General features: G+C 44.8%; 1 protein-coding gene across 10 annotated transcripts in view; it reads left to right on the top strand.

Moving 5' to 3' along the window:
* Positions 1-12,856, top strand: part of LOC109908815 (protein scribble homolog) — a 125,613-nt gene that overhangs the window by 72,285 nt on the left and 40,472 nt on the right. For 9 of the 10 annotated variants that reach the window (XM_031796184.1, XM_031796186.1, XM_031796183.1 and 6 more), the window contains exons 13-19: positions 45-170; positions 392-574; positions 816-1,211; positions 4,627-4,689; positions 10,686-10,775; positions 10,960-11,037; positions 11,192-11,512. In XM_031796184.1, the coding sequence (XP_031652044.1) occupies positions 45-170; positions 392-574; positions 816-1,211; positions 4,627-4,689; positions 10,686-10,775; positions 10,960-11,037; positions 11,192-11,512 (1,257 nt within the window). The remainder of the gene's footprint in view (positions 1-44; positions 171-391; positions 575-815; positions 1,212-4,626; positions 4,690-10,685; positions 10,776-10,959; positions 11,038-11,191; positions 11,513-12,856) is intronic. The other variant, XM_031796192.1, reaches the window with a different exon arrangement.

Below are 12,856 nucleotides of genomic sequence, written 5' to 3'. Positions count from 1 at the left end.
AGTCTGGGGAATTGACAGATTCTCGTCCGCGTGTGTCTGTTCAGGGTCTCCAGCGCCGGGCGACGCCCCACCCCAGTGAGCTGAAGGTCATGAAGAAGGTGATTGAGGAGAAGAGGAACGAGGCCTACATATCCTGTCCTGATGGAGAGCCAGAGTCTCCTGGTACTGAGGTACAACACACCACTGTACATCCTACATACTTGAGATCCGTGAGTGAAGCTTTTTAACATTTTAAATGCATACATTCTGTAAAAACCATCAGTGCTGTGGGTGTGGTCCATACAGATCATAGGTAAAGGTGTACTGTTGAAACAGAATCTAAGTGTGTACCTGTTGGCCAATTATCCAGCACATTGTTCTAAGGATTCTGACATGTGATTGGTGGTTGCAGGAGAAACGACTGAGCAATCTGTCCAATCAGAGCCACGACTCTGCGGCGTCCAACAGCACAGCCTCTGCCAACTCTCACGAGGAGAGACGGTGCGTGATTACCACAGCGAGGGAGAGTCTAGTGGGTGGGTGTGTGGAACAGGAGGAGGAGGAGCTAGACGAGATGGAGGTGGAGTATGTGGAGGTGAATTTCACAACTACGACGGTCTCTGTTTCAATCACCTCCTAATACGGGTGCTGTAATTTTAAGACCTGGCGTTTCGTGGCTAGGAAAACTCTGTACCCAAGTTCTACACTTTTTCCTGGTCAGGTAAACTAAATAACCATGACCAGTGAGACGGATCCTTGTCTTCAATACGATCGGTTCCCCCCTGCTCTTTCTTTCTCTCCCGTCACTCACACCATCCTTTCCCTTCTTCCGCCAGCCCACGGTGCACTTTGCAGAGGAGCCCATATACCAGGGTGGGAATGAGGACTGTGAGGACGAGGAGGGTGGGGACGGGGTCCCATGCAGCGACCTAGAGGAACAGAGGCCCCAGTTCCCTACGGAGAAGCAGCGTCTGATCAGGAAGGACACGCCGCACTACAAGAAGCACTTCAAGATTACCAAGCTGCCAAAACCCGAGGCGGTGGCCGCGTTACTGCAGGGCTTCAGCCCCGACGCACACCTGGCCCAACACCCCACCTCGCACCACCCTGACCCCGAGAAGGAGGAAGAGGAGGAGTGTATGGTTACTCCACAGCGCCACAACAGAATAGAAGAGCCAAAGCAGGAGGAGAGGAGTCTGCTTCATGTCAACTCTTCCCTGCAGTCGGTCAAGGTAAACTGGGCTCGGGGGGAGGGGGGGTCAGGGGACGGTGGGTAGGAAACACAATTACTGTACAGGCTACATAGTTCATAGTGAGTATGGCTGTAGTACAAAACTAAAACGTACACCAGACCTGCCAACCTGCACAAATTCTGCATACTATGCACGCAATTCTATGCGCGCGATTGTATTTTCCAAATTGTATGTGTTAATCAATCACATTAGGCGTCATTACGGTGAAGGTATGTAGTCAAGGTAGTTCAGTGCACGTCGCTGTGTTGATGGAAACAAACATGGCAGAGCGAACTCTTCCGCTAAAACCGTCCTTCCGCTAAAACCGTGTTGGACTTAAAGGTTAAAATACCTTTGTTCATGAATCAGTTGTTGATTAGTCCTCTTGATATAGCTGTGTGTCACCAGCAGGCTGCTGAGATAATAGTCAGGTCACCAACGACAACCAGGCATGTTGCTGAATGGCCTAGTAGTCAGACCTAACTGGATGGATGAGGTCAGGGGTGGAGATCTGGAACAAGCTCTTGTAGGCCTAGTTCAGTTTCATATTCCATGTAGCTAGACTAGACTACTAGACTACTACGTTGCATCCAGTGATTGAGTAATTCCCAATTTTCTTCCCAAACAAAATGAAGAAGCCCGTTTTACATTTTCACTAGACTATTCACACAAAGACACCTGTTAATTACAATAATCAATTACCCCTAAATTGTGCAAGTGGTCATTGAGACCATTTCAATTTTATTTAGGATCAAAGATGAGACTTTGTATTGGTTACGTTGTTTGATCATTTAAGACTAGGGTTCAGGACATGGCAGTTACAGGTTTTTTTTAATAATGCAAAATGCTCCTACTTCCTGAGGGGGAAGTTGACTGACCCCCTCCGGACCTCCACCCTACCCAACCTTAGTCATACATCAGCACCACCTCGTCAGAAAATCCTAGGGAGAGCCTTGATTGTACCTTGATTGTACCTTCTAGTTAGCAGCTAATTACCAAGTCTATTGCGTACCGTTCCTACTGAGGCAGTCTTCTGCCAACATCATTATTAGGCAAAAAAAATGTGCATTTACCTGTGATTTGAGCAGTTTGGGTGTTTGCGAGCGCCGTCGTCAGGTCCGGGGGTCCCTCCTCCGTGCTGAAGTGGTACTCATAAAAATGATTCAAGGTCGGCAGGTCTGTACACACTCACTATCATGTTATTATGTAGTTGTCGTGTTTAGAGCCCCAAGTTTTTTACTTCTTCTGATAAGTTGACTACACTAACTGGGGCCACCAGGTCACAAAAAACTTGGCGCCCCTAACCATGTATCCCAATTTCAATATCTCGTTTTCCTTTAGTGTTTTTTTCCCTAATGACGCTGACAGACAGTTGAATAAAGCTTTTGCACACCAGTTCTAATTCATCCTGACATGTCAGTGGCCTGTTCACCTCGATGCACACCCAAGACACTCAAATGCGTAAAGCCCCCAGTCTTGTCACCCTGCAACCTGCATTCAGTCTGGACTGCTGGCACTGGATTGGATTGAGAAGGAGATTACATTGCATGTCATGTTGCCCTGCATAGGAAAAACGATTTGTTTACAGGAATGTTTGCCGGGAGTCTTATAGTTTGCACTCGGGTGCTTTTACGTTGCTCTCTCTGTCCCACACAAGCAGGATTCTCTCAGACATTCACAGGATGGCACTAGTCGGTAACCTGTTGAAAGACATATATAATAACTAACAAGAGTGGACTTTCTCATTAACAACATTTGATAAATGTTTGTAAATGTCATCAAACAGACTGACAGTTTACAAATGGACAACCAGCACAAACCAAATCCAGTGTGAGTTGTTTAAATGCTTAAAACGTGGACACATTTCACCCCTTTAGTCCTATTTGTGTACCAAATGGCACCTTTATTCTGTTTATAGTGCACTCCTTATGACCAGAGAGCAATGGGTCTTGGTCAAAAGTCGTACACTACAAAGGAAATCGGGTGCCATTTTGGATGTACTCATGTGTTTACCCACACACTTCCCAGTCAACTCAGAGTGGAGCTCCCTCTTGTTGCTGCTCTGAGCTCTCGTGTCAAGTTTGCCGGCTCTCTTGGACCAGTTGTCAATAATGCCAATGATAAAATATTTTAATACAAAGTGATTGTCTATCAAATGACAAATCCCCACCCCACCAGCTGTGCACCAGACGCCCCCTGCTGGCCCCCTGCCATAAAGTCCCCTGCATCATCAAGCCTCTGTCTGCCCACCTCAGTACTATGCTTCTCACCATATCATTTGCTGTCTCCTGTTCTGTTTTTAATTAATTAATTGACTTCTCCCTGACCTGCCTTCCTATATTTGTGTAAAAGTGTACACCAGGGCTCCTGAAATGTATAATTCTAAGGCAATTTTTTTCAAATTGATTATTAATCGTAATCACCACTAGAGCTGCTACCTAATATGCAGAGAATGAGTGCTGTGTGTGTGTGTGTGTGTGTGTGTGTGTGTGTGTGTGATATAGTGTATGTGCGAGTCTATGCCTGTTAATCTGCAGACCATCCGGAATTTGTCTTGGCAGAGGTGGAAATGTAGAGACCCATACAAACTGATTTCATTCATGAAGTATTGTTGGAGTGCGGTATGCACCTACATAATAACCTATTTTCGAACAATTCTGCAGCAGATTTCAATCTTAAAAGATAACGCATCAAGGGCTTAGAGCAATTTGCATTTTACACATCTAGCCACTATTTTTATAAGGCTGTCTAGATCTGGAATTGATTTGTTGTTGCTTAATGGCTGATTTAGAATTTTTATATAATCTGTTTTTTGGGGGGTTGTTGAATGATTGACAAGTGCAACTAAATCTGAGAAAGACTACTGCACATTAGAACGTGTATTACACAGGTCAAAGGGTTTACTGTGGTGTCTGTCTATAGGCTGGAGGGAACGTTGTTTTGGGAGCCACTGCTTTCTTTTCCCCCATTTCTCTTTCTGCACACAAGCTGCCGTCCCTGTGTGGCCTGTAGCTCGCCTTATTCTGGGTCTCGAGTTTCCACCCCTGCCTGCATCTGCCTCTGGTGGCTGGGGAGTGAGTGATGTGTGTGACTGGTGTTGCCATTGTTCAAAGGACCTCCACTGGAAATCAAATTGGCCATAATAAATGTCCTTACTTAACACACTATACAATAGTGTATATGACCTTTTGGGGTTTATCCCAGTGGCTGAATGTGTGTGTGTGTGTGTGTGTGTGTGTGTGTGTGTGTGTGTGTGTGTGTGTGTGTGTGTGTGTGTGTGTGTGTGTGTGTGTTATTTTGAAGTGTGCATTTTTCTTCTGTTTTTGAATGGATTTGGTTAGAGTATGCTTGTGTGCATATTAGTTACTTTGGCCTCACTAATCCGCATGCCTCTCGCTGGTTCCTGTCCTAACAGGGGGTGTCATTTGATCAAGTCAATAATCTCCTGATTGAGCCTGCTCGAATTGAGGAGGAAGAGGTCTGTACCTACTCTCTTTCACTCCATCCACTCTCGTTCTCTCTCCTTCTCCCACTCACCCATTCACCCGCTGGCTCTCAGTTGGGGGAAAAAAACAAACAATAACTCACATAAATCAATGATTAATCCAAGCCAATCGCCCAGAGAAATGCCCACCACAACTCTCCATCGGATCGCCAGTGTAGTAGAACTTGAAGGGGAGGATGCAGGAGTAACACTTTATATGGTCAAAGGGTTATAGGATTTAAGTCATATCCAGTACATTGGGAATGTTTTCAGACCTATTCACTTTTTCCAAATTTTGGTGTTATTCTAAAATATATTTAACAAAAATAAGTCATCACCCCGTAATGACAAAGTGAAAACAGGTTTTTATAAATGTATGTTTGTATGTACAGTGGGGCAAAAAAGTATTTAGTCAGCCACCAATTGTGCAAGTTCTCCCACTTAAAAAGATGAGGCCTGTCATTTTCATCATAGGTACACTTCAACTATGACAGACAAAATGAGAAGAAAAAAATCCAGAAAATCACATTGTAGGATTTTTAATGAATTTATTTGCAAATGATGGTGGAAAATAAGTATTAGGACTATTTCCCTACCATTTGTATTTCATTAACCTTTGACTATTGGATGTTCTTATAGGCACTTTAGTATTGCCAGTGTAACAGTATAGCTTCCGCTCCTCCCTGGGCTCGAACCAGCAACACAACCTCAACAGCCACCACATCGAAGCAGCGTTACCCATGCAGAGCAAGGGAAACAACCACCCCAAGGCTCAGAGCGAGTGAAGTTTGAAACGCTATTAGCGCGCGCTAACTAGCCAGCCATTTCACTTCGGTCACACCAGCCTCATCTCGGGAGTTGATAGGTTTGAAGTCATAAACAGCGCAATGCTTGACGCACAACGAAGAGCTGCTGGCAAAACGCACGAAAGTGCTGTTGGAATGAATGTTTACGCGCCTGCTTCTGCCTACCACCGCTCAGATACTTGTATGCTTGTATGCTCAGTCAGATTATATGCAACACAGGACACACTAGATAATATCTAGTAATATCATCAACCCTGTGTAGTTAACTAGTGATTATGATTGATTGTTTTTTATAAGATAAGTTTAATGCTAGCTAGCAATTTACCTTGGCTTCTACTGCATTCGCGTAACAGGCAGTCTCCTTGTGGAGTGCAAACGAGAGGCAGCTAGTTAGAGCGTTGGACTAGTTAACTGTAAGGTTGCAAGATTGGATCCCCCGAGCTGACAATGTGAACATCTGTCTTTCTGCCCCTGAACGAGGCAGTTAACCCACCGTTCCTAGGCCGTCATTGAAAGAATAAGAATGTGTTCTTAACTGACTTGCCTAGTTAAATAAAGATTAAATAAAGGTGTAAAAAAAAGAGATTTTTTTTGGCAAATCGGCACCCAAAAATACTGATTTCCGATTGTTATGAAAACTTGAAATCGGCCGACCTCTAAGATATATAAATTATATATATATACACAGTTCCTCTGTGGAGATGGGGGAACCTTCCAGAAGGACAACAAAATGATGCTGCCACCACCATGCTGCGGGAATGTTTTTCAGCAGCAGGGACTGGGTGACTAGTCAGGATGAGGGAAAGATGAACGGCGCTAAGTATAGAGATCCTTGATGAAAACCTGCTCCAGAGTGCTCAGGATCTCAGACTGGGGTGAAAGTTCTCTTTCCAACAGGACAATGACCCTAAGCACACAGCCAAGACAATGCTGGAGTGGATTTGGGACAAGTCTTTGGATGTCCTTGAGAGAATAATGGGAGAAACTCCCCAAATACAGGTGTCTGAATACTGAAAAGGTCTGAATACTTAAGTAATTATGATATTTCAGTATATTTTTTTAATACATTTGCTAAAATTTCTAAAAACCTGTTTTTGCTTTGTCATTATGGGGCATTGTGTGTAGATTGAGGGGGGGGAACTATTTAATACATTTTAGAATGAGGCTGTAATGTAACAAAATTTAGAAAAATTCATGGTCTGAATACTTTCCGAATATAAAATAATATGGTTATACAATTGTAATGAAGAAGTTCTATGTAATTGGTAAACAAGTGTTTACCCATCAATGACGCCCTACCCCATTCTCAAGTTCTACCACGCTGTTGCTCGTCCTTCTCCCGTTCTTCATCATCCTGTTCAGGCTGTGTGGCCCTTGAGTGAGTGAATGAGGTTGCTGGTGCTGCTGTCTGTGATGGAGGAGGTCCATCTTCTTTCAGCACCATCTTTCAGGTTTTACATTTACTCAACCGGTGTGTCCAGCAGGATCCTGGCACACACATTGCAACTTCTAACCCGGAGAAATGTGTTTTGTTAAAGGTATCTAAGCCATCTAAAGTAGTTGAAGGATTTCTTTGTGAGAACATGTATGTACATTATCAAAAAATAAAATGCTGTTCTTTCTCATCATGGTACCACGCCCTACATCTATCATGATATGACAAAGGAACATGCTGGCTCTTTCCAGACATTTTAGTCCAGAGGGTAAGCACTTTGCTAAACGGTTTGCACTGCTGAATAGCTTAAGAACCACAAAGCAACTTATCAAGAACTTAAAGGCCCAGTGCAGTCAAAAACATGATTTCCTGTGTTTTTATATAGATTTCTACACTAAGGTTGGAATAATATTGTGAAAATTACCACCTGAAATGTCACCTTTTTTGTTGTTGTGGGAAGAAGTTTTAGTCTGCCTGGTAGTAAATTAGTTAATAGACCACGGGTTCCCAAACTTCTTTTGGCCAGCGATCCCTATTTTGAAAACCAAATGTTTTCGGGACTCTACCACGTAAAACAAAGTTCTGAAATAAACAGTCAGTGTTTACTATTTTAATTTGGGCTATGACAGTTGCACCAACAAGAACATACACCATAATCTGTGAGGTGTACCACTAGTTGAGCTCTCCAGGAACATGGTTATGCCTAACATTTTTAGAAGCATTAGACCAGAACCTTGATGCTGTTTGATGTCTAAGTTTGAACATTAGTCAAAGTATTTTTGACAGTATTTCAATCTGAAGACGGTAATGGTTTGAAGTGACTGAAATGCATCAGAAAGGTATTGCGAAGTTCAGAAAGTCATCAGGTAATGATGCTGTATGATATTCTGTGTAGGAAAGAACATCATTGACGTTATTTCCCCACCAGTCTGATTTAGTGCCTGGTCTTGTCCACTACTTTCTAATGGCTTGTGGGCATAGTAGATGCAAACAGTACGCCAGTGATGGGGTCATAATATGTTGTAGATTAAAGCATTCAAAAGAAGAAGCCACATTTGTAGGAAGAAAACCACGTTGTTTATTACAGCTGCATCTGGCGGCTACTGGAGGTTACTAACGTAACCCTGGTCCTATGAACCAAGCACACCTTTTCTCACGTGACCCCATTTTAAAATTAAGCTTTAAGATGACACACTAAGATATGTGAACGCCTGACACAAAACTACTGGCACTACTGTGTCATTTATCGTGGGGAGCACTTCAACTAATTGTGGTTGAATTTAATTGACATTTTAGTCATTTTTCATTTCCACTTATCCAGACTGACTTACAATTAGTGCCTTCATCTTGAGATATCTGGGTGAGACAACCACATATCACAGTAGACGCAAGTACATTTTCCCTCAATAAAATAGATATCAGCAAAGTCGGTGCTTGTAGGAAAATGTATACTGAACAAAAATATAAACACAACATGCAAAAATGTCAATGATTTTACTGAGTTATATACAGTTCATATAAGGAAATCAATAAATTGAAAGAAATTCATTAGACCCCAATCTATGGATTTCACATGACGGGCGTGGACGTAGCCATGGGTGAGCCTGGGAAGGCATAGGCCCACCCACTTAGGAGCCAGGCCCAGCCAATCAGAATGAGTTTTTCCCCACAAAGGGGCTTTATTACAAACAGAAATACATCCGTTGTCCAAGTTACTGGTCTCAGACAATCCCGCAGGTGAAGAAGCCAGATATGGAGGTCCTGGGCTGGCGTGGTTACACGTGGTCTGCGGTTGTGAGGTCGGTTGGATGTATTGTTAAACGACATTGGAGGTGGCTTATGGTAGAGAAATTAACATTCAATTCTCTGCCAACAGCTCTGTTGGACATTCCTGCAGTAAGCATGCCAATTGCACTCTCCCTCAAAACTTGAGACATCTGTGGCATTGTGTTGTGACACAACTTCACATTTGAATGGCCTTTTATTGTGTCCAGCACAAGGTGCACCTGTGTAATGATCATGCTGTTTAATTAACTTCTTGATATGCCACACCTGTCAGGTGGTTGAAATAAAATGCTCACCAGGGATGTAACCGAATGTTTGCACAACATTTGAGAGAAATACGCTTGTTGCGTTTATATTTTTGTTCAGTGTGTGTATATATACATATTTATTTTTAGGGTGGATATTCTTTGGAGAGGTTGGGTTTCAGACGTTTTCAGGAGATGGGCAGGGACTCTGCTGTCCTAGCGTCGCGGAAACTGGCTATCCAATTGGTCTTCCAGGGCAGAGAAGAGCTTTGACTGGGTTGAGTGGGAGCTGACCCAACGTAGGTGTGGGAGGGCCAAGAGACCAGATGTGGCGGAACGGACTGCTCGGGTTGGGGTGTAGGGTTTGAGCATAGCCTGAAGATAGGGAGGGGCAGTTCCCTTTGCTTCGACTGGAAGCCAGTGGAGGGACGGAGTCACATGGATGAACTTGGAAGGCTGGGTGTGCTGGATCAATTGCAGTGGTTTGATGCCACAAGCAGGGAGCTCAGCCAACAGGATTGCAGTAGTCTAGATGGGAGATGATGACGCCTGGATTTTGATTCATTTTGTACAATATTTCTATACATATCTACTATTTAAATGTGTATTACTTTGAAAGGATTGAATAGTGTCATTGGGTGGTAGCACATACTTAACTAATAAGATAAGATACAACCTACTGATTATTTTATGTTGGTGGCTTTGGTTATGGAGGAGTGATAGTTGGCCTTGGTGACTGGGTCTGCATTTCTGGTGAGGATGCCTATGGAATGGTTGGTACGTGCATATTGTGCATCTACGCTGCCCGTTGTTGCATGAGCGTTCTGCAACGGTGACAACGAGTTTGTGAGAACGGAGCCTTTTGACGACGACACACTGGAATGAACCTCCACTCCCTTCTCCCCCCCCCACCCCAGAACACTGCACTCTTTCACTTCACTATTTCTTTCCTCTTTCTCTCCCACTTATATTTCACCCTCATCCCCCACTTACTCCCACTCTGCACGGCTTGCGCGGACAGCATTCACACATCCAGTTCAGACCCACACACCACCTTTGATGTGACTGTTCCATGACCGAGTATTGTGTCTCACCTCAGTGTCTGAAACTAGCCTTCATGTTTTATGTCAAAAGGATTACGTGTGTTTCGAGTCATTTCACTGTGCGTCTTTGGGCTAATGTCAATGCCTTGTGATATGATGGGTAATTTGTTTAGTACTACCGTTAATGATATTTCTACTCCAAAATGGCCACCTTTTTAATAAGTCACTGTAGCTATTATCTGTACGGAGAGATAGAAGGCAAGACTCATGCCTTTTCTCATTCGACATACACTTGAGTTGAGTTTAGCCCTGAGACCAGAGTAGCCCCTGTCCATCCCGTCTGTCTGTCCCTAGTCTATCCATGCCGCACTCCCCAGATCGGCACCACATTTTGAGTGGAGAGGGGGTTCACCCACTCCACATGACTTCATTTAAATAAATAGTCAATTAAATTAATTTACTGTCCAATCAACATTACACAATTACATTATCAGTTGGTTCACCACAATATGCAGCAACCTTCAAATTGACATTTGACCCAAAAGTATCATCTTGTTAAAAACAATTGTGTCAAGTGGAGTGTGGTGAGCCCTCCTCCTTCCTGTCCTGTCTGAGGATAGGGCTGTTGTATGGGGCGACTCCGCTCAGTGCGCTGACCCCTCTCCTCCGTTTCCAGCACACCCTGACCATTCTACGTCAAACTGGGGGCCTGGGCATCAGCATAGCCGGAGGACAGGGATCCACACCCTACAAGGGGGCTGATGAGGTGAGGGCCGAGGACAGCTGTGGAGACTCCTAAATGTACAGATGGATTGTGTCCCAAATTCTCTATAGGGAACCAGTGCCCTGGTCAAAATAGTGCACTGCATAGCAAAACTGTATTATTTTGGACACATGCTGGGGACTGATTGAGACTTGTGACTGTGTACTTGTCTTGTCTGTCTCTCAAGGGAATTTTCATCTCCAGGGTGTCTGAAGAGGGCCCTGCAGCGCAGGCTGGGGTCAAAGTGGGAGACAAACTCCTAGAGGTAAAGTGTGTGCATGTGCGTGCTTGATAAGCGTATGGGTGCCCATTCTTATGCCTGTTTGCAGCCATGGTGCATTCATGGTCAAGGTCCATGAACAGGCCTTTTGACTGTAGAGAGAACCATGATCTCCGCTCCCTCCCGCCCTCTCTCTCAGGTGAACGGTGTGGTTCTCCAGGGGGCAGAGCACCACACGGCGGTAGAGGCGCTGCGCAGCTCGGGCGCCGCCGTCTCCATGAGCGTCCTCCGGGAGCACATGGTGGAGCCGGAGAACGCCATCACCACCACACCGCTAAGGCCCGAGGACGACTACTTCCCCCGGGAGAGACGGGCCAGTGGCCTTCCCTTCTGCATTGAGGCAGGCTCCCCCGCAGGCTTCCGACACAGGCTGTCTGCCTGCCTGGTCCGCAATGACAAGGGTCTGGGCTTCAGCATTGCCGGGGGTAAAGGCTCCACAGCCTACCGCACGGGGGACATGGTGAGCTGAACACACACACATCCCTAGTGTGTACAGTAGACACTGAGATTAACACACACATCCCTCAATGTACAACAGAGTGGTGTAGGAATATTGGGCGTTGTTCAGACCTGATTAATATTTCATCTTCCTGTTCTTAGTAGTGAAACCCCTTTTGTATATATCTGGTGTCAGGTTGTCCCACTTCTCAAGTCAACGACACGATACCTCTAACTGCGCTAGCTACAGCATTAGAGGGAGAGTTTAAGAGTCAGGATTCGTGGATTTCCTACGTATTTCTGTATTATGCCGAGTCATAGTCTCCCCCACAACCCCTCTAAGGTTTTCTCATTCTGACAACCCCTTTTCCGGTTCCAGCGTTTACAGCCATCACCAAGGAGACAGAGATGTGAATAGCGAGCCTTGACACCTGATAGGTCCTGTGTAACTGGGACGGGAGGGGCCAGGGGGTATTTTTGGGCCACCCAATTGGCTACATTCATGGCTACATGTCCTGTGCAAACACCGCTCTCAAACACACACACACACACACACACACACACAGCTCGGGGAGCCCTTGGAGAGAAACCGAGATGCACACTTATCGCTGGAGTCTGTAAGTCTGACTTTTTCTAGAATGGATGGTATCTCTGTTGAGATGGGTTAGGAGTAGGCCTGCACTTTGTCTGCCCTGTGCATCATAGTTTAGAATTTAGGAGCTGAACCATAAGTACAACAGTGGAGGCTGCTGAGGGGAGGGTGGCTCATAGTAATGTCTGGAACAGAGTAAATGGAATGGCATCAAACCCATGGAAACCATGCGTTTGATGTATTTCGTATCATTCCACCTCAGCCATTACCATGGGCCTGCCCTCCTCAATTAAGGTGTCACCAACCTCCTGTGAAGTCCATGTACTTAAGTTATTCTTGTGCTGAGATCCTGCCGCATAAATACTACTTAACGAGCCCAAACAAACAATTGAGGGTAGCGGTAGACTAGTGACTGAATAAGACCGCTAGACTATATTAAGTCCTGGCTGGGTGAGGTCATCATTATTGGACATCCCCTGGTAAGCCCTCTCCCAGAGTAGACTGACTGATTTAACTAGCAGGGGGCATTGCAGACCTGTTGCACCAGACTAAGTCGATAGCTAAAGTCTACGCTTCTTTGTCTGTGACTGGTCAACAGTTGGGATTATTCAATAAAGTCTTTGAAGTCATTCAACGAGAGACGGTTCGTTTTCATGCACATTTTTTGTTGTTGAGAATGTCTCTGTCTGGTCATGGTTTTAAAATGTATGAAATCTCATGTAGTATCAACATTTGCTGTGGGAGCTGTAGCCACAGTGATTTGAGCTATCTGAT

The sequence above is a fragment of the Oncorhynchus kisutch genome, linkage group LG18 (genome assembly GCF_002021735.2).
Source record: "Oncorhynchus kisutch isolate 150728-3 linkage group LG18, Okis_V2, whole genome shotgun sequence".
In the NCBI taxonomy this organism is placed as follows: domain Eukaryota; kingdom Metazoa; phylum Chordata; class Actinopteri; order Salmoniformes; family Salmonidae; genus Oncorhynchus; species Oncorhynchus kisutch.
Note: the sequence above shows the minus strand (reverse complement) of the source record. Positions and strands in the feature narration are given on the sequence as shown.